At 39.0% G+C, this 20,391-nt stretch overlaps 1 protein-coding gene across 2 annotated transcripts in view; it reads left to right on the top strand.

Annotated features, from left to right (window-relative positions):
• CD28 (CD28 molecule) overlaps positions 1 to 19,935 on the top strand; it is a 32,502-nt gene extending 12,567 nt beyond the window's left edge. Inside the window, exons 2-5 of one of the 2 annotated variants that reach the window (XR_012024721.1) lie at positions 9,462 to 9,818; positions 10,060 to 10,184; positions 15,981 to 16,524; positions 16,987 to 19,935. Coding sequence is in view for 1 of the 2 variants with exons in the window: in XM_072812664.1 (XP_072668765.1) it covers positions 9,462 to 9,818; positions 10,060 to 10,184; positions 15,981 to 16,109 (611 nt within the window). In the remaining variant the exon portion in view is untranslated. Of the gene's footprint in view, positions 1 to 9,461; positions 9,819 to 10,059; positions 10,185 to 15,980 lie in introns of both variants that reach the window. The other variant, XM_072812664.1, reaches the window with a different exon arrangement.
• Positions 19,936 to 20,391: the final 456 nt, after the last annotated feature.

Raw genomic sequence — 20,391 nt, 5'->3', positions numbered from 1 at the left:
CCTTCAGGAAGTCTCTGAAATCATAAGCAAAATGTTTTGTGCGTGTGCATTACAAAGTTTGGAAACATACTTTTTCTAAATATGGCCATGATATCAAGTGAATCTGCTGAACACAGAAAGTTGGTTTCCTATTCATTCATGATTTCAAACATTATTCTTCGAAACATAAATAAATAATCTTAGCTCTTCCATTATTTGTGTGACCTTGTTTAAAAAGTCATTTACCTTTTTTTTGTTTTCAGTTGTCTCTTCTATAAGGTTTGACTTAAATCATCTCCAACATTCCTTCCAACTGAGCACTTTTTCCAGGATGGTACTCCAGCAAAATGGTGGAGAAAATGGAGTTTAACTTAGTTTTGTCCCGATTCCATTCCATTTATTCCCCTACTCAATGTTTTTTTCCTCCCTAACTCACTTCTAGTACCATCCAATTATCCATCCAACTTTGAGAAGATCTAGAATCAATCACTGAAATTGTGCTGAAATTTTGACGTAACTGAAGAGAGGGAAAAGAACAATAAATTAGAAATCATGAAGCATGAGCCAAGTCCTAAAGGTCACTTGTCCTATAAACTTTGGCAATTTGACCTCTTTTTTTTTTAAGATTTTATTTATTTATTCATGAGAGACACAAAGAGAGAGAGGGGCAGAGATAGAGGCAGAGGGAGAAGCAGGCTTCATGCGGGAAGCCCTACATGGGACTCGGTCCCGGGTCTCCAGGATCATGACCTGGACTGAAGGCAGCGCTAAACCGCTGAGCCACCCGGGCTGCCCATTGTTTGACCTCTTTAACTTCAGTTTCCCCATCTGTGAGATGGGCATAAAGATGACCATCCTATTTATTTATTTCACAGGTTAATACGGAGTTCATATGAGATAAAATAGGAAAAAGCACTTTGTAGCCCTATGAATGTAGGCCACAATTACTAATTTAAATCAATGTGTTTCCCACATTGCATTTTAGGCTTCATCTTCTTTTGAAATCCAACCTTGCTGTGAGGAAGGGACCGAGTTCCTTCTCTGGTGCTTGGAACCACACCTGAGAGATGGTTATCCACTCTTTTTTTTTTTTTTTTTTTTGGTTATCCACTCTCTTGTGCAGAGAGTTGACAGTTATTAATATAGTAATTGACTCTTTTACAATAGACAAAAAGAGATTTTTGTTTTTTTTTTTTTTTGGTAACCAATTCTCATGGAAGCACAAGTAACTTCCAATTTTCTAAAAGTCAACTGTATCACAAGATTCAAGATTATCTGTGGGAAATCTTTTAGCTCTCACTGACTTACTTATAAGGGGCAGATAAGTACCTTTTCACCTCTAATCTTACTCTTCATGTTGCCTGTTGTTAAGGAGGAGTTGTGAGGGAAAGAGGTTTGAGGTTACAGCTTCCTGCCTCCACACCTTTAGCTGATTTAGCTGCTAGGAAAGGCTTTGAAAGCAAAGCACCAAATTCATCATCAAAACAACTTGTCAATTCAGTTAGAGAAATGTCAGCCAAGCGAATCTTTTGATACCAGAAGCAAATATAATTGATGGATTGAGAATGTTTCCCTTTTAATGCAGTTGATTTGACCTAGGTGGATCTTGCCTAACTACTCACAAGAAGGAAAACCAAATATCCACAGGGAAAGGCTAGTTCTGCTAAGATCAAATTAACCTGAGAAGGGTGCTTTTCACTTGACATGAACTAAAAAGTAAAAAGGAATCAAATACAAGTTAGTATGGGGAAGCTAAATATTTCTCTAGTTTCTTCTGAGTCTGGGTACGTTCTTAAATTTTACAATGTATTCATAAATTATTTGAAGTCCCGTGGATTCCCTGATACTCAGAAAACTAAAATACATTTCAAAGCCAAATATCATTTGATGTTTCCGTTATTGGTAGCTGTGACTTATCCATGTTAATATTCCACTCCCATTGAGTAAGGGGTATGCATTTTCAGTGCTCTATTTTAAGAAAAAAATAAGAATTATTGTACCTACTGTAAGTTATAATGATCATGAATATAATGATATATTCAATATTATTTAGAGAAATTGGTTATCTTTTTCTACCACCAAAAGTGAATTTCCTTCAGTTAGTATCTCTCTCAAAGCAGATGAAGATTTTGAAGTCCTATAAGATGGTTTCTTACTTAGGCTTCTCGTGAATGATTGACATGAACCAAGGTGGGACCAAGGGCTATCAGGGTATAAGTGTTGAAAACAAGAAGTTCTATCAGCCAATCCTTAACTTGGGTTGAACCCTAAGCTAGAAGACCATTGCCACACCCTAGAACATATTTGGCAAACTACATGAAGCACAACACCTAACTTTAAAATTATGTGTTGATATGGAAGACACAAAAGGAAACATTGACAAATACATTGGGCATCTCTTTTTCATCAAATGGCCACATAATCAATATTTTTCAAGCTCTTTCCAAATAAAATATTAGTACAAGGAGTCAAACAAAAAAAGACTTTTCCTTCCCCTTTGTAGTTGTTGGATGCGCCATTAACCAGGAGAATATTGAATATATAATGGTCAGTCAAGACACTGAGATCTTGAATTGCTCTTCTCTGAGAGATTTCTCAATTTACTGAAGTAGAATGGGTTCAGAGAAATCCCCTTAATCATGCTGAGGTTTGAGTTTGGAGGCCCCATGATGAACAACAACAACAACAAAAAACCGTCTATCTTCTAGTTACCTCACTATACCATGCTTTGTGAAGGACAAACCAGTTCAGGAGAGAAATCCACCATTTCTCCCTTGTGAAAACAGAAAATAGTAAACTAAGCTCCACGGAGTCAGCTGTGTCCCCAGAAACCTTGAGGTAACTAGTATTTTCTTTGCAGTGATCTCATAGGCTAGAAGATTGTCTTTTTCATAGCCCAGATATCTAAACTTCACCTCAGTTTCTCATAATGAGTGAAGAAGAGTTGTAGGCAAAAGAAAAACAAACAGTGTCACTTACTAGCTGGTCTGTATGGCGTGAGGATAATCATTTTTAGCTCCTTCTCTCTCCCTCACCACATCTAAGCCAATGCTGAGTTCTGTCAGTTTTAACCTATAAATATTTCTTGAGTTCATCCACTTCTCTGTAACCATAGTTCAGGCCCTTGTCACCTCATGCCTAGGCCACTACGATTGTAACCTAACTGGTCTCCATGTTTTAATACTTATGCCCTTCAAATTTACCTTCCACGTTTTTACCAAAGGGGTATATATACAATGAAATCATCTTTTGCTTAAGATGCTTCAATAGGCCCAAGCTGTGAACCATGCTTGTTTTGCCAATCTTGTCTTTTGTAAGTCATGGTCCAGCAAAACTGGGAGGCAGCTATAATTCCCTACATCTGCCTTGCTCTTTCTCACCTCCTTACCTCCTCGGCACAGACTCTTCTTTTTCTCTCTTCGTATTGTATTCCCTGTGGTCTATTCCATGTACCATTACCTCACGCCTTATTCTTGACCACACCCTTTCCTACTTCACTTCACCCCCCTGACACAAAGACTCATCTTGCTAGGCTTTTACTTAATAAACATGTTGAATAAATGTATGCATGCTTCAACACTCAGGTCAGCAGTCACTTTTAGAAATCCTTAGCTTGTTCTCCAATTGCCCACAGAAATGCTGGAGTGATACAAGGCAACATATTAAGCAAACTACTGAAGTATAGATACTAGAGCTTCTCTTCTTCCCTCTCCCTCTCCTCTCTCCACCTCACTGTGGGTGCTGGGAGAAGGAAACCAATCTGGGTCACAATTAAGGGTTTCTCTCCAGCTTTCTTCAGTTTCCCTGGTTATGCTCCCTTTTATTACCTTGGCAAAGAAGTTCTCTTCTCATTTTTTTCCTTATATCAGACCTCGAAGACACAGTGGGAAGAATTTGGCCTCCCCTCACAACAAAATCTGAAATAATTAGTAACAGAAACAATCTCTTGGAGGGCTCAGTAAGCAGAAATACCTACACCTAACCTGGACTCCCTGAAAAGCAGGGGGAGATGCTGACATTTCTTGCTGGGTTTGGTTCTTCTAATCAGAACTGGCCCAGTGACTCTTTTAAGTAAACAAAGAATAAAACCAAGCAAAATAAAACACAATAAAAAACAAGTCAAATTTCCCTATCATGACAGGCTGAACCTTTTGATTCCTTACATGTGCTTTTCAGTGCTTTTCGAGAGTGTGTTTGAATGAATAATACATTGAATGAACAATGAAGCTAACATTGTTGAGACACAAATTTTGAGTAAGGATTTAATGAGATGGTAATCAGACTTTGCTGCTGATAACCATGATACAGTCAGATTACCATCTTTCACTTATTGATTATTTAATGAGATTCTATTATTCACAAAGTTGTATACAAAGAAATATAACAGATTGTCCTTGCTCACAGAAGACCCAGAAACTGGAAGTCTAGAGGAAATAAACACACACAAATGAAAAGCTCAAAGCATATGAAACAAGGGGCATTCAACATGTATAGCCTGACCAAATGGCAAATGAGTGATACAGATAGTAATCATTTTGAGATCTGAGAAGGGAGAAAAACTCTAGGCCATGAAATTAGTTAACAAAGTACGGAAAGATTAATGCATAGACAGTATGTTGCTGAGATGTTGACTTAAACAATCTGGCTAGTTGGGAGGATTGGGTTTGAGGAGGTGAGCCTGGAAAAGCCTGTGGAGGCCCATGAATTAAGGATGAGAAACGAGTTTTCAATTGTTAAATCACTGGTTCTCGAACTTGACTGCAAATTAGAATCTCCTGAGAAACTAAAAATACTAATGTCTGGGTCCTCTACACGGAGATTCTAACTAAATTAGCTGGGGAATCAAGGGTTTTTAAAATTGCAGCTGATTCTAATATACTGTCAGCTTGAGAAATCTGTTTTTTTTTTTTTTTTTTTTTTAAGATTTTATTTATTCATTCATGAAAGACACACAGAGAGAGGCAGAGACACAGGCAGAGGGAGAAGCAGGCTCCATGCAAGGAACCCGACGTGGGACTTGATTCTGGGACTCCAGGATCAGGCCCTGGACCGAAGGCAGGTGCTAAACCCCTGAGCCACCCGGGCTGCCCTGAGAAATCTGTTACATGGTTGTGATTTTCAACCCCAACTAAATATTAGAATCAAAGGGGGAAATTTTTATGACAATTCTAAAGATGATCCATAGATGGGAAAAATATTTGTAAGTCACAAATCTGATAAGGAACTTGAATCAAAATTTGAAAGAACTCTGATAAAAAGGCAACCCAGTTGGGGGCAAATGATCAAAATAAACATTTTTCTAAAAGGATAGACAAATACTTAACAAGCACATTAGAGGGGATCCCTGGGTGGCTCAGTGGTTTAGTGCCTGCCTTCAGCCCAGGGTGTGATCCTGGAGTCCTGGGATCAAATCCCACATTGGGTTCCCTGCATGGAGCTTGCTTGCCTGCTTCTCTCTCTGTCTCTGTCCCTCTGTCTCTCATGAATAAATAAATAAAAATTTAAAAAAGCACATAAAAAATGCTCACCATCATTAGTCATTTGAGAAATGGGTATCAACCCACAATAAGATACTGTTTCATATCCACCAGAATGGCTATAGTAAAAAAATAAAACGAACAATAACAAGTGTTGGAAAGGAGGTGGAGAAATCAGAATCCTCACACACTGGTGGTAGAAATGTTAAATAGTGCAGTTGCTTTGGAAAACAGTTTGTCAGCTCCTCAAAAAGTTAGACAGAGGGCAGCCCCGGTGGCGCAGCGGTTTGGGGCGGCCTGCAGCCTGGGGTGCGATCCTGGAGACCCCGGATCGAGTCCCGCATCGGGCTCCCTGCATGGAGTCTGCTTCTCCCTCTGCCTGTGTCTCTGCCTCTCTCTCTCTGTGTCTATGAATAAATAAATAAAATCTTAAAAAAAAAAGTTAGACAGTTACTGTATGATCTAGCAATTCCACTCCTGGTACACACCCAAGAGAACTGAAAGCATATGTCCACACAAAAATATGTATATGAATGTTCATAGCAGTATTATTCATAATAGCAAAAAAGTGAAAGCATATGATGAATGGAAAAACAATATGGTATATCTATACAACAGGATATTATTTAGCCATGAAAAGGAATAAAGTTCTGATACATTTTACAACATAAATGAACCCTGAGAACATGATGCTAAGTGAAAGAAGCCAGATGAAAAAGGCCATATATTGTATGATCCCATTTATATGAAATGCCCAGAATAAGCAAATCCATAGAAACAGATAATAGTTCAGTAGTTGCCAGAGGCTAGAGGGAAGGAGGAACGGGGAGGGGGGGCGGGTTGCTAATGGGTATGGGATTTCTACTTGGGGGCAATAAAAATACAATATTCTGGAATTACTGGCAATCTATTTGTAATTTGTGAATATAATAAAAACCACTGCCAGAGGGAAGGCAGGTGGAGGAATGGGCAAAATGGGTGAAGGGGAGCAGGAGATATGGCTTCCACTTGTGGAATGAGTAAGTCATGGGAGTAAATAGTGCAGCATAGGAAATACAGTCAGTAGTATTGTAATATTGTTGTGTAGGACAGGTGGTAGCTACACGGTGATGAGCTTAGCATAACTATAGAGTTGTTGCATCTGTATGTGATACACCTGAAACTAATGTAACGTTGTGTATCAACTATCCTCAAAGAAGACATAACAAAATGCAATCGCTGAATTGTATACTTTAAAAGGGTGAATTTTATTTACTTGTTTAATTTATTTTTGTATATTTTTTTATTGGAGTTAGATTTGCCAACATATAGCATAATACCCAATGCTCATCCCATCAAGTGCCCCCCTCAGTGCACGTCACCCAGTCACTAAAAGGGTGAATTTTAAAAAAAGAGTGGCTTTATGATACCTGAACTATATCTCAATAAGTTGTGTAAAATAAATGAGAAAAAAACAATACAAATCCCTTCTCCAGGCCAGCAAAGACTAATTAAATAAGAATTTCTGGAAATGGGATCTGGACGTAGGTTTTTTTATTTTTTATTTTATTTATTTATTTATTTATTTTAAGTTCTTAATGTGTAGCCGGTTGAGAACAATGCAGGTGATGAAAAGCTACTAGTGACTTAATTCTATTCATCTCCCTTTTTCCCAAAGTAAAAACAAAACACCTGAGCACTTGAATGCAAATCCAGGTTAAACTTTAGGTTTTATTTTAATAGATTTTTATTTTATTTGGCTCTTCAGTGTAGGTATGTGGGGTATTGCTTCAAAAAATCTTTTTTTAAAAAAAATGCAAACAGGTAGACAATTATTAGCATACCTTAAAATAATGGCTTTTTTTTTGGTTTGTATTAAATTTTGAATCAGAGACACAAAGCCATTCATTATTTTAGAGTAACAGAAAATTTAGAGAAATTTGCAAAGTTGATTCTTAGTGGTTAAGTGGTCTATTTCTCAGGTGGTCATAGTTTACTTGGGTTTTTAGTTGTAGCTTTACTCACCATCTGTTCAGCGATTTTAGACAAATCATCTAATATTTCTAGGCCTCATGTCATTAAAAAAAGGAATATATTATCGTGTGCCAGGCAATGGGATCTAGTGGGAAACAAGAGGGAATAGATGTGTTCTCTTCCTCATTTAGGTTATAATACCAACTTCAGATACTTTGCTTTGAAAGTGAAGAGATTGAACTAGATAGTCTCCATATTCTTTGATCATTTACTGAAATAGGATAAAGGTAGAAAAATGGGGTAGATGGGACGCTTGGGTGGCTTAGCAGTTGAGCGTCTGCCTTTAGCTCAGGGTGTGATCCTGGAGTCCTGGGATCGAGTTCCACATCAGGCTCCCTATGTGGAGCTGCTTTTCCCTCTGCCTGTGTCTCCCCACCCCGAACTATGTCTCTCATGAATAAATAAATAAAATCTTAAAAAAAAAGAAAAAGAAAAATGGAGTAGAGGGGGAGCTCTTGTATACCTCTTCTATCTCCCATGAATTAAGGGAACAAAATGTGAAGAAGTTCTTGAGAAGGCTTCTCACAATTTGCTATGGAAGGTAAGTTAAACTCTTTGGTTATGTTTTCTCTTACTCTTCTTCATCCCACTCTTGGAATGGCCAATAAACAAAGTCCCAATGTTTCATTTGAATTCCTTCACAAAAGCCTATATCACAACGTAAAACCAAATCAATTTGTGTATCTATGTCAGGTGTTAAAAAGCCATTTCCAAGGATTCCACTCAATCAGGAAGATAACACAATTAGCATGATTAACATCTTTGGAATCTTAGTACAAATTCAAGAATTCCAAATGTTCCAACTCTCTGGAGAAAGTCCATGGTATTTTGATAGGGATTGCATTAAATGTGTAAATTGCCCTAGATGGCATTGACATTTTCACAATATTAATTCTTCCAATCCATGAGCATGGAATATTTTTCCATCTCTTTGTGTCTTCCTCAATTTCTTTCAGAAATGTTCTGTAGTTTTTAGGGTATAGATCCTTTACCTCTTTGGTTAGGTTTATTCCTAGGTCTCTTATGCTTTTGGGTGCAATTGTAAATGAACCCTCTTGCACTGTTGGTGGGAATGTGAACTGGTGCAGCCCCTCTGGAAAACTGTGTGGAGGTTCCTCAAAGAGTTAAAAATAGACCTGCCCTACGACCCAGCAATTGCACTGCTGGGGATTTACCCCAAAGTTACAGATGCAGTGAAACGCCGGGACACCCGCACCCTGGTGTTTCTAGCAGCAATGTCCACAATAGCCAAACTGTGGAAGGAGCCTCGGGGTCCATCGAAAGATGAAGAATATGTGGATAAAGAAGATGTGGTCTATGTATACAATGGAATATTCCTCAGCCATTAGAAATGACAAATACCCACCATTTGCTTCGACGTGGATGGAACTGGAGGGTATTATGCTGAGTGAAATAAGTCAATCGGAGAAGGACAAACATTATATGGTCTCATTCATTTGGGGAATATAAAAAATAGTGAAAGGGAATAAAGGGGAAAGGAGAAAAAATGAGTGGGAAATATCAGAAAGGGAGACAGAACATGAGAGACTCCTAACTGGGAAACAAACAAGAGGTGGTGGAAAGGGAGGTGGGGGGGGGTGGGGGTGACTGGGTGAGGGGCACTGAGGGGGGCACTTGATGGGATGAGCACTGGGTGTTATGCTATATGTTGGCAAATTGAACTCCAATTAAAAAAAAAAAAGAATTCCAAATGTAGAGCTGTGGTGATTAGTGCCAACAGAAGGCCACATTCTGCCCTTCAAGTGAAAACATGCTCCATCAATCCATTTAAAGGAGGATGAAAATAACATCAAAATGTAAACTTTTAGACTCTCAGTATAATTATCTTTCAAAGAGTGCCTGCATCTTCATCTGCCAAGAGAAAGCCTTTGCTGGAGATCTGTTTATTTTGTTAATATATCTTGATTTAAAAAAAAAAAAAGTCCTCATGCCCTTGTTCTAAGTAATTCACTCTGATTTTTCCTTCTTCAGAAAACAAGATTTTGGTGAAGCAGTTGCCCAGGCTTGTGGTATACAACAATGAGGTCAATCTGAGCTGCAAGTATACCTACAACCTCTTCTCAAAGGAGTTCCGGGCATCCCTTTATAAGGGAGTAGATAGTGCTGTGGAAGTCTGTGTTGTGAATGGAAATTACTCCCATCAGCCTCAGTTCTACTCAAGTACAGGATTCGACTGTGATGGAAAACTGGGCAATGAAACAGTGACATTCTACCTCCGGAATTTGTTCGTTAACCAAACGGATATTTACTTTTGCAAAATTGAGGTCATGTATCCACCTCCTTACATTGGCAATGAGAAGAGCAATGGGACCATTATCCATGTGAAAGGTAACAAGCAACCCTACGAGTGCACCACTCTAAAGTAATGGTTTTCAATGGCAGTCTTGAAAACTAGGTCATGATCCGTGGTGGGGTTGGCTAAATCCCAAAGAGGAAGTTTACACATTTTGTACTAGTGACATTTTGCATATTTTGATCCCTTTCCCATTCTTCCATAATGTACAGAAGGAAGGAAATGTACACAAGTGCCATTCCCATGTTGTTTAACTCACTCTATTCTATTTTTCAGAAAAACATCTTTGTCCAGATGAGCTGTTTCCTGATTCTTCTAAGCCATTTTGGGCACTGGTGGTGGTTGGTGCAGTCCTAGTTTTCTATAGCTTGCTAGTAACAGTGGCTCTTTGTGCCTACTGGGTAAGAGAAGCAACACTGCTTTTGTGTGACTTTCGCACTGCATGTGTATCTGAACATGTTCAAGAATTTTGCCTATGTCGTTCATTTTCTGTTTAACATGTGTGATTGCTGTTATTTCCCTGGTAGGTTTGGGTAGATTCTCTTCTAGCCTGTTCAGCTTTATCTGACATGAAAATCTAATGTGAATTCTATTTTCTAGAAGGCACTATTTAGGTGGCCAGGCAGATTAAGAAGCTAAATGGGTAATTTGAGAGTAGAGGGTAGGGGGTGGGAGTCTTAGGGCCAGTTGCTTTTCTTCTCATTTTGCAAGATCATGATTACATATAAAATCGTTTTAATATATACATATGGATAAAAATCCAAGCAACTTGGGAATCTAGGCGCTGAAACCAATGAACAGTTTTGGTTCAGGGCCAAAAATTGTGAGAAATTTGGCTACTGAAATTATGCATTCAAACCTAGCAAAGAAACTAGGTCTGTTTATTTGAGTCATATTTTTATCTCCTCTGAAGCAGTTGAGTTTCATGAGGCCAAGTATGGTTGCTGTCATTTTGAAACTATAATGGGAGTTAGACTTTTCTGAGCTCTCAGCACTGAACTAGAGTTTACCAATTTGTGCATATGTTCATGTAATGAACTTGACGTATTTTTCTTTACCTTCTTCAAAGTTGAAGTTTTGAACACATCTTGATGACCATATCTACTATTAAGATGGGATTCCCTTATCAAGTATCTTTCACTTACTTAGAAACCCCCCTTTCTCATGTACATGGTGTGGAACAGAATATCTCCTGCATTGATTCCATGTTGTCTTTGAATTATTTTTCTAAAGTTAGATGCATGTATGAGTCATTTCTTCAATAAGAAATGAATGCTCCCCAAGGATAAAGGACCATTTCTCTTTATATTCACCATCCATTTGGTATAAACATATTTAATGCTTAATGAGTGCTTATAAAATTGATGACTTGATAACCCCCATAAAGGCCAAACTTAGGACTTAAATGAACATATCTTTAAGGCACATTCTGTACATTCAACTAATCTATATAAAGGCCAGTGACTTCTGGAACCCATGCCAGATGAAACCATCCTGTTGACTATAGACTTGGTCCTGGGAGAGGTAGGTGGAGGTGAGGAGGGCCACATTGGGTTCATAGTCATTTCAATAATAGATCCAGCCCGAAATCCTTTATTTTTTTTTATAAAGATTTATTTAATTGAGAGAGAGGGAGCATGAGCGTGTGAGTGGGGAGAGGGACAGAGGGAGAGACTCCTCAAGCAGACTCCCTGCTGAGCGCAGGACGTGGGGCTCAATCTCATGACCCATGAGATCATGACCTGAACTGAAACCAAGAGTCCGATGCTTAACCGACTGAGGCACCCAGGTGACCTGACTGAGATGCTTTTAAACTCTGTTGGCCTGTTACCAAAGTTTGCCTCTCAATTGTTCCCCACATGTTCCTCATATTTTGGAAGATTTCGGGGGCAGATGGACATTTTTTAGGCTGCCTGTGGCCTAATCTGTACGTTTTGCAGCATAGGGAGCAAAGTGGCTGTTTATTCCTGGAAATCCTTTATGCTACCTATCAACTTGATATTTACCAGTCTTGCCTCCTCCAAGTTGCCCAACCCTGGTAACCTGTTATATAGAGATATATTACCTAAATTCTTCCTCTGATGTCAGTTGAGTCCCTCATCTTTCTGGATCTTGGGGTCTTCATACAAGGTACCTTCCTACTTTGAACCTCTTTGGTGTTTGCCAATGATTTTAGAATTTACAATCTTCATCCTTATTTTTGATTCTTGGGAATTTCAACTTCTTGATCTAAAATATAGATGCAGTGGCTTTTTGGGTATACTTCCAGGATAGGTGCTCCCTTGTAATACACTGACCTAGGTCAGTGTAATTTATAGCTTCCCAGGAAGTAGTTTTGGGAATTACTTTAATTTTAGTGGCCAGAAGGGTGCTACTCATCATTTAAAACTTGTAAATATGCATTAGAATATCAGTTACTATAATTAGGCACTAATTTGCTCAGTGGCTTGAATCACGTGGAGGAACAAAAGCCAATTCTCATTTTCAGTGAATTTAACCAGTTTACTTTGTTTGTTTGTTTATATGTTTTTTGAAGATTTTATTTATTTATTTAAGAGAGAGACAGCACAAGCAGGGAGGAGTGGCAGAGGGAAAAGGAGAAGAAGCAGGCTCTCCACTGAGCAGAGAGTGGGATGTAGGGCTTGATCCCAGGGCCATGAGATCATGACCTGAGCACAAGGCAGACGCTTAATTGACTGAGCCACCCAGGCACCCTAAACAGCTTACTTTCAATTTGGAAGCATCATGGATGCTACGGGTTTTTTTTTTTGATAGCTCTGTTTGCTTTGTCTTGATAAAACTTACTTTGGTCTTACTCTGTTTCATTAGGTTCCCTGTGAATTAGGAAGAGCCAGTGGTTGGCATGATCTCATCTTCTGTTGCCTCTTGTAGTTAATTAGGTTGTCCAATAAGAACCCGTTATTTGTATCTCAACCTAGGTCTTTGTACTTTCTGTAAAGGGTATGAAATATATATTTATATTTCATAGGATAACACAGCACTTTCCCCTTGGCCCATCTTTTCTTGCTGCTATTACTGTTTATACCTTGTTGACCTAGGCCACCAGGCCATTAGGGATCCCTAGAGTTTAGCCATTTCCTGGGTCTTATTCTGGAAGCCTATTTTCAGCTGGTCTTGGTGTAAGCTGCTGTTTTCTGGAACTTCCTGAGGGCTTGTGATGTGCTATCGTAGGCAGTTGTATGCTGAGTGGGTTTCTGGGAGCAGCTGCACATTCTATCCCAGTTCTTGACCTGTTGCTGACATTTGAATAAATAAAGAGCTCCTCTCTGCCAAGCTGCTGCAGAACAGCACCCGTTACTGTCACTCAATCTTCCACTCACTCAACTGAGCTAGTAAGCCTATTCTCTTTCTTAGTCTAAAGGAGCCTTTTCAAAAACACAGTCTTCTCCACTATCAATCACAAGGGTGGTGGTGGTGGTGGATAGTGTGCGGATAGGTGGTGTCTGCCTTTAAACCTAGTGTGTTCTTGATGACTGTGTCTTTAAATGGATTGTATCTTGCTGCTGCTTCCCTTGAAGCAGGTGGGTAGGGTGGGGTGGAGGAAGGGCAGGAGAGGGATGGTCCTGAAATCACACATCTTTAGCAGACATAGCAGAATGGTAAAGGGGCAGAATCGATGACCCAGTCACACAGACACATAAGATGAATACTCTCCACACATATATGCATATGCTGGCTGCGCATACACACTGTGGGTTCTGGATCGTATTCTCCACCACGCATGTGTCATTTCCAATCCACTGTTGTGTTTACAGCTTGGTGGCTTAAATCCACTATCTGAAAACAGCATGAGGGTAAGCACAGGAGCTGACTGAGTACAACCTGGAGAACCTCAGACTCAAGACATCTTCATTATTAGGGCCTCTCTACCAGCTGTAGTTGTATTTGGGTGTCTGGGGGGCGAAGATCGCCATTGTGAGTCTGGCAAAGGAAGTCCTCAGAGTGGGAGTGAACACTAAAATGCTTTCCAGGCTGATGCAGCAGCCTTCCACATTTATTTGGAGGTAGAGGTTTCCTTGCCCCTACTCCTGCCCTGCCATAACCCTGTGCTTGAGAGAACTCTAGTCTTTTTTTATAGAAAGGATGTAGAGCCAAGATGTTTGAAGAGCAACTTCCCTCACCCACTTGGTTTCCATGACTACCTGTTTTGAATGAATCTCCCAATTATGTCTGTTTAATGCTATCTTCTTCTTAGTTTTAGCTGGATAACCCATCCGTCATTCAAATCCCAAATAACCAAAGCTGAATTTGTAGCCTCTTCTTACAAACCTACTTCTCCTACTGTTCTGCTTTATGTCTATGGATGGAATAGCCTCCTTCCAGTCTCCTAGGCTCAAATCATCAGTCATCTCCTGGGATGAGCAAGAAGGGAAGGTTAAGCAATCCAACAATATTCGTTCTAAATTTGGTCCCATATTTTGTATTCATTGCTTCCTTCTCATTCCATTCCTTTTCATGATCAGACTTCTTAGATCAGGATTTCTCAGTCTTGGCACAATTGACATTCTGGGCTGGGTAATTCTTAGTTGTTAGGGGCTTCCCCGTGCACCATAGGATGTTTAGCAGCATCTCCGGCCTCTACCCACTAGATGCCATAGCATTTTTCACAGTTATGACCACTCAAAATGCCTTCAGACATTGTCAAATGTCCCCTGGGCAAGGGATAAGGGAATTGGTGGTGTCAAGGATGAGAGTTAGGAGGTCTTGGGCAACCGTATATATATATATATATATATATATGATAGTATATATTATGTATACTGGTATATATACTGGGAGGGGACTGACTTTAGGGGAGAATCTGATTCCTTTTGGACATACTGAGTTTGAAGTACCTTTTGAGGTCTTGTCCAGAGATATAAATTTGGGCAAATCGGTGGTAATTGAAGCTGCAAATGGGGATGAGTTTGCCTAGAGAGAGAGAGGATAGAATAGAGGAGAAGTCCTGTGAGGAACTCTAACACTGAATGGCTAGTTAGAGAAGGATGAGCCTGCAAAGGAGGCAGGGAAGGAGTAGCCAGACAGGTAGGCTGAAGACCAACATGGTACCATCTCATGGAAAGCAAAAGTGGAAGAGTGTCTCGAAAAGGCAAGAGTAATCATTAAAATAGAATGCTGCTGAGAATTCAAAAGATGAGACTGAAAACATATCAGATGGATTTAGTAATGTGGATTTAGTAATCACTTGCTCATGCTCATTTGACAAGGGAGGTGTGAAGGGCTCAGAGAAGGGTGCATGGAAATAAGGCTGGGGCAGAAGTCACTTGCTTATTTATTTATTCAAGTATTCATGTCATTCATGTGCCATGTGTCTACTTATACATTGGGCCTAGGTGCCAAGAAATATTTACTTTTCATAATAGGGAATTACAAATTCAGAAATATGGGTAGCTATTTTTAGAATTTTTATGGGTCTTTTATCAAACATGTAAATTTTACCATCACATTGGTTCAGAGAAGATGCTCCTAACCCTCAGTCAAAACTATGCTAAGATTCATGGTGAGTATAGCTCTTGCTCTGGGTTTGGTATTGCCACTACTTCCCTCACCCCTGATATAAATTCATCCAGAAGGAGCTGAGTCTGAGGAACAGAGATGAGTGACACTATTGTCTTTATGGAAATGTATGTACATATATATAAGAGAATAGGAATGTAACTCATTGTCTAGAACTATACCTTTCCACTAATTTGGACTCCAGAGCTATGGATTTATGATTATTTCAGACTCTAAAGGGATGAAGGCCCTCTTGGATTAATTATTGAAAAATGGTTTGTTAAGCAAATGACAAATGTAAGAAGACTGCAGTGGGGATGCTTAACCTTTCCAAAGGAAGAAGGGCCTTCAAGAGTATTTACATATGAACAGTGGATATATTTGTTAGATATGCTTTTGGAGTTTAGGTCAAATGATTGCATTGAGAGTAACATGGATATACATTTATCTAAAAATACTTTCTTTGATTCAGATTTTGCATGTTAATTGAGAAGAGTCCAAAGTAGTTAGGTTTGATTAGGCATTATCCAGGTCCAAGGTGCTCAATGAATTCAGGTGTATTCAGCTTCGTTTGATAGTCTACATTCTAAGTAGTTGCCCCCCAAGTCTTAGAACTCCTCCTCCTCCATCTCCCTCTGTTACCTTGCCACCTCCACAGTGACACTTCTTTTTTTCTGCAGATAAAGAGTAAGAGTAGCAGGATCCTTCAGAGTGACTACATGAACATGACCCCCCGGAGGCCGGGGCCCACCCGAAGGCACTACCAACCCTATGCCCCAGCACGCGACTTTGCAGCATACCGCTCCTGACATGGACGCCTATCCAGATGCGAGCCGGCTGGCAGCTCTTCACCTGCTCAACACAACTGCTCTGGATAGGAAAAACCCGCCTCGTCTTCAGCCGGCCATGGGCTCCTTTTAGGGGCTCTTATTAGGCCACCGATGCCAATTTTTCTTGAATGACTATACCAAATAACATTATTTTGAGACTCTGAAATGAAGTTAAAGAATATTACTGTGGCAGGCTCTATCTTGCAGTGCCATGACTCAAATTCCAACTTACCATGTATTTATTGACTTGAGGTTACAGTAGAAAACAAAACAAAAAAAGCAATGGATTCTATTAGCCTTGAAATCTATTTTCATTTCATTCCTTTCTCATTCACCTGAACATTATGGTCAAGTGAAATGTGATATGGAAGGACTTTTTAGATGGAAAAGAAAGGTCAGAAAATCATTCCTTTTGGCTAAATGAGGGTATAGGGTGGGGATAGGTTAGAATGGGGGGAGGGGCGGGAGACTTACACATTTAAAAAATTATTAAAACACTGTCTCTCATTTATGAAATGAGCCACTTATTTTCTATTTAATACTGTTTTAGTTTAGAAAGATATAGATTTTTAAAAAATTAATTCTGGTCATATTTAGTCATTTTGACCAATGGAATTCCTTCGAGGAAATTTGAGGCAAATAGTCTTGCTCTCCTTACTTCCTGTGATGGGTATTCAATATAGTATTCACAATATGATTTGAAAAGAATAAAATAGTCCTCCCATACCAAGGAAGAATGTGTCAGGAAATGATGCTACTTGATGTCAAAATCATTTGAATACTCTGATGGGTTATTTCTTTAGCAGATCATTCCAGTCAAATCATATAGGGGGCTTTTCTGTTCCATATATTTCAGGTTTGCCTGGTTGGTCTCTTTGTTGTCTGTGTGGAAATCTGAAGTGGGACACTGAAAGTGCATCCAGAGCAGTGATGATACTGTGAAAAGGAGGTGTTGGTATTCAATAGGAAATGGGGGATGAGTCCCAAGAAACTTCTTCTGGAGGAGGAGAATGAAAGGGGATCATGCAACTCTTGCCAATGTACTGAGGGGGTGGCCAACATCTGGAGGAAGATTTCCAGAAGACAGCAGGCAAAGGAGACATGGCAAGAGTTCCTTTACAGCAACTTTATTTACTTTTAGGGCTCAGAGCTCCAGAACTCTGAGTTCAGCTGTGTGTTTACTCAGGAGGTCCATTGACATGGAAAAGTATTTTGGAGTGTGTCTTTTAAGACAGCATCAAAGTTCTCAAAATATCCTACAAAGCCTGACCCTGTAAGAGCTGACCTTGTAATGACCATGGATATTTTTCTGCTTCCAGTTTGGGTCGACTGGCATATGCTTGGGTACCTTGAAGAACAGCCTTACTGCTACCTTTACAATTTGTTCAGTGCTTCTATTTACTCAGATGTCAGAGGACTCTAGGTTTTAGAAGCAGATAAAATAAATCTGGTTCAGGGTCCATTTCTAGCTGGCCTTAGGCAAGTCACTGACTTTCTAAGACTCTAGCTCTTCAACTATAAAATGGAGGTAATGAGAGTAAATGTTATATACTATATTATAACCACCATCAGGGCATGGCCCAAGTTTGTCTTTTTTTTCTGCTTGTCCCTGACACTAGTACCATACCTGACAAATAATGTCACCTACTATCATTATTGCCATATAAATAATATATGAAGATTAAACTGGGGTGCGCCTGGGTGGCTCAGTTGGTTAAGTATCTGCCTTTGACTTATGTCATGATCTCAGGGTCCTGGGATGGAGTCTCATGTCAGGCTCTCTACTCAGCAGGAAGTCTGCTTCTCCCTCTCCCGTTGTGGTGTCTCTCTCTCTCTCTCTCTCAAGTAAATTAGTAAAAATTAAAAAAAAAAAAAAAAAGGTAAACTGGGCAATGCCTTGAGAAAGGAGAGAATATTGTAACAAATTCAAACCCACTACCCGGGGATAAGGTGCTATAAAATTTGAGAGCCTCTTAACTTTTACCATTTTCCTGTTTTGGAATGTTTAAGCCTGTAATGAAATGTACAGTGTTCTGGCTTCTAATTTTATGTATAGAAAGAGGTTTTCTTTATTATTTTTTTTTTCGTGATGCAGGGAGGGGAATCCTATGATTCCAGACAGAAAACATTGTACTTTGGTTGACTTTGAAATGGGCTTCTATTCCATGAATATAAATAATCCAAAGAAGGTCAAATTCACTAGTACTTGGGTGACAAAGAACTCTTGAATTTATACAGGCACATGTGCTAAATTGCCAAGCTTCTTAGCACACAAAGTTCTTTAATCAAGTTACTGGATTGGATTTGAAAATGATAGAGCTAGAGAATTTTATAAAGAGTAATGGCAAAAAACAAATTAAAAATAATGGAAAGATTTGATCTTTGGTAAAAAAAAAAAAAGGTTTTATTTTCTGATGGGAAAAATAGGTTTACTGAAGATGAATCACACTTTAGATTTCTCTTACTCACTCTGAACAGAGCCAAAGTAGAAATGTTAATAGGGAAGTCCATTTTCACTATTAGTATGAGCCAAGAAATGGTTTAAAAACAGTGGTTGGAGCAATGCTTTTACAGTTTCAGATATGGTAATTATGAAGAAAACAATGTCATTTGCTGCTATTATTGTAAGAGTCTCATAATTAATAGTATTTCTATAATTTTTGATTGTGAGCTCACTTATTTTGGGCTGAGCATGCCAAGTTAAAGAGACCAAGTGTACATTATATTCTGTGTATTCAGTGGTAAAATTACTGAGCTATCTTGTGCCTGTTTTTAATTTGTGCTTTAGTATTGTTCTTTCAGAGCAGGTAAACTTTTGGCTATGAATCTGGAGAAAACTTGCAATTTAAAAATGATGTGGGATAAGTCTTTTTAAAATAAATCTCCAGTTCAACTTAAAAAAAAATCAAAATTTTCATATATTAGTTTGTCAAGCAAGGTACTCACGCTCCTGGTTTGTTTATTTGTATTTAGCCACAATTTCTTATCACACCAACGGTTTATGTCTCTGGGATGTCAGGCTGTGCATTCTGTACGATGTGAATGCTCTATGAGAGAGATCAAAGTTCAGCCTTGACTCCATCAGTTAACTAACTGAACCACTAGTTCTCATGGCTAATTTAATGGGGATGTTGATGGTTACATGGATGTCAGATCCCTCATTCCAGCTTTTTGCACTGCTAGATAGGATCCATAGCCTACCTGGGGACTGATCCCAAAGTGTTAAATTCAAATACATGCTAAAGGTTTGAGATGGTGGCAGTGATGGATCCAGAACCAGGGTCATCACTGCTGTAGACCTGTTATAAACCCAAGTCAAGGACAGTGGCAATGACTTTCTTAAGTCTTGGACTGAGTGACTTCTTGGGATGTGAGGCCCAGAAAATCTCTGATAAAAGTATATGCATACTTTCTGACATATTCTTCCTCAAACATTACAGGCACTTTCCCACCCCAGGGCCTTTACACATACTCTTTCCTCTGTCAGAAATGTTCTCCCCTAGATATCTACCTGGCCTGTTCCCTCATTTCCTTTAGGCCCTTACTCAAATGTCACCACCTACCTTAGTTAACCACCTCCCCACCCTGCCTCACTAAACCCTATGTGCTTTCCTGGCTTGCACTTTTCCACAGCATTTCACCCTCTCTTACACTAGATTTGTTTTACTTATTTATTTATTATTTGTTTCCCCAAACCAGAATGTAAGCTCCATGAGAGATGTAACCCTGTCTGCTTTGTTTATTGCTATATCCTCAGTGCTAGAATAGTACCTGGCATGAAATAAATATTTATTGATTGAATGAATGAATTTCATATACCTTATGGATTAATGTTCAGTTTAAATGTACTAATAATGCTCTGAGAAGGAGAGAGATAGTTCTGTTTTCTACTTTCCTATTAATAAGTACCAAAATCTATTTTATCAGTGAAACAGGAGGTTAAACATACACATAGCCAAAATTGGTGAAAGAAAATCTGATGGATAGAAGTTCATTCACATTTTAGAAATTTTTGCGCAGTGAGGAAAATCAATACTGTTAGAAAGAAACATCTTGAAAAGTCATGCTAAATAAGGCATAGTCAAGAGCAAGATGATTTTCCACTAAAGTCCCCAAATCTACTCTTAATGGAATATTGACTAAGTTTTAGACATGCCTTCACACTAAGGCTTCTGAAAATGTTGCCTTTATAGTTTAAATCCCATCTTACTGTTGAACTGCTACTCATTTCTCTCTCTCTCTCTCTCTCTTTTTTTTTTTT

Source organism: Canis lupus, chromosome 36 (assembly GCF_048164855.1).
Source record: "Canis lupus baileyi chromosome 36, mCanLup2.hap1, whole genome shotgun sequence".
In the NCBI taxonomy this organism is placed as follows: Eukaryota; Metazoa; Chordata; class Mammalia; order Carnivora; family Canidae; genus Canis; species Canis lupus.
Note: the sequence above shows the minus strand (reverse complement) of the source record. Positions and strands in the feature narration are given on the sequence as shown.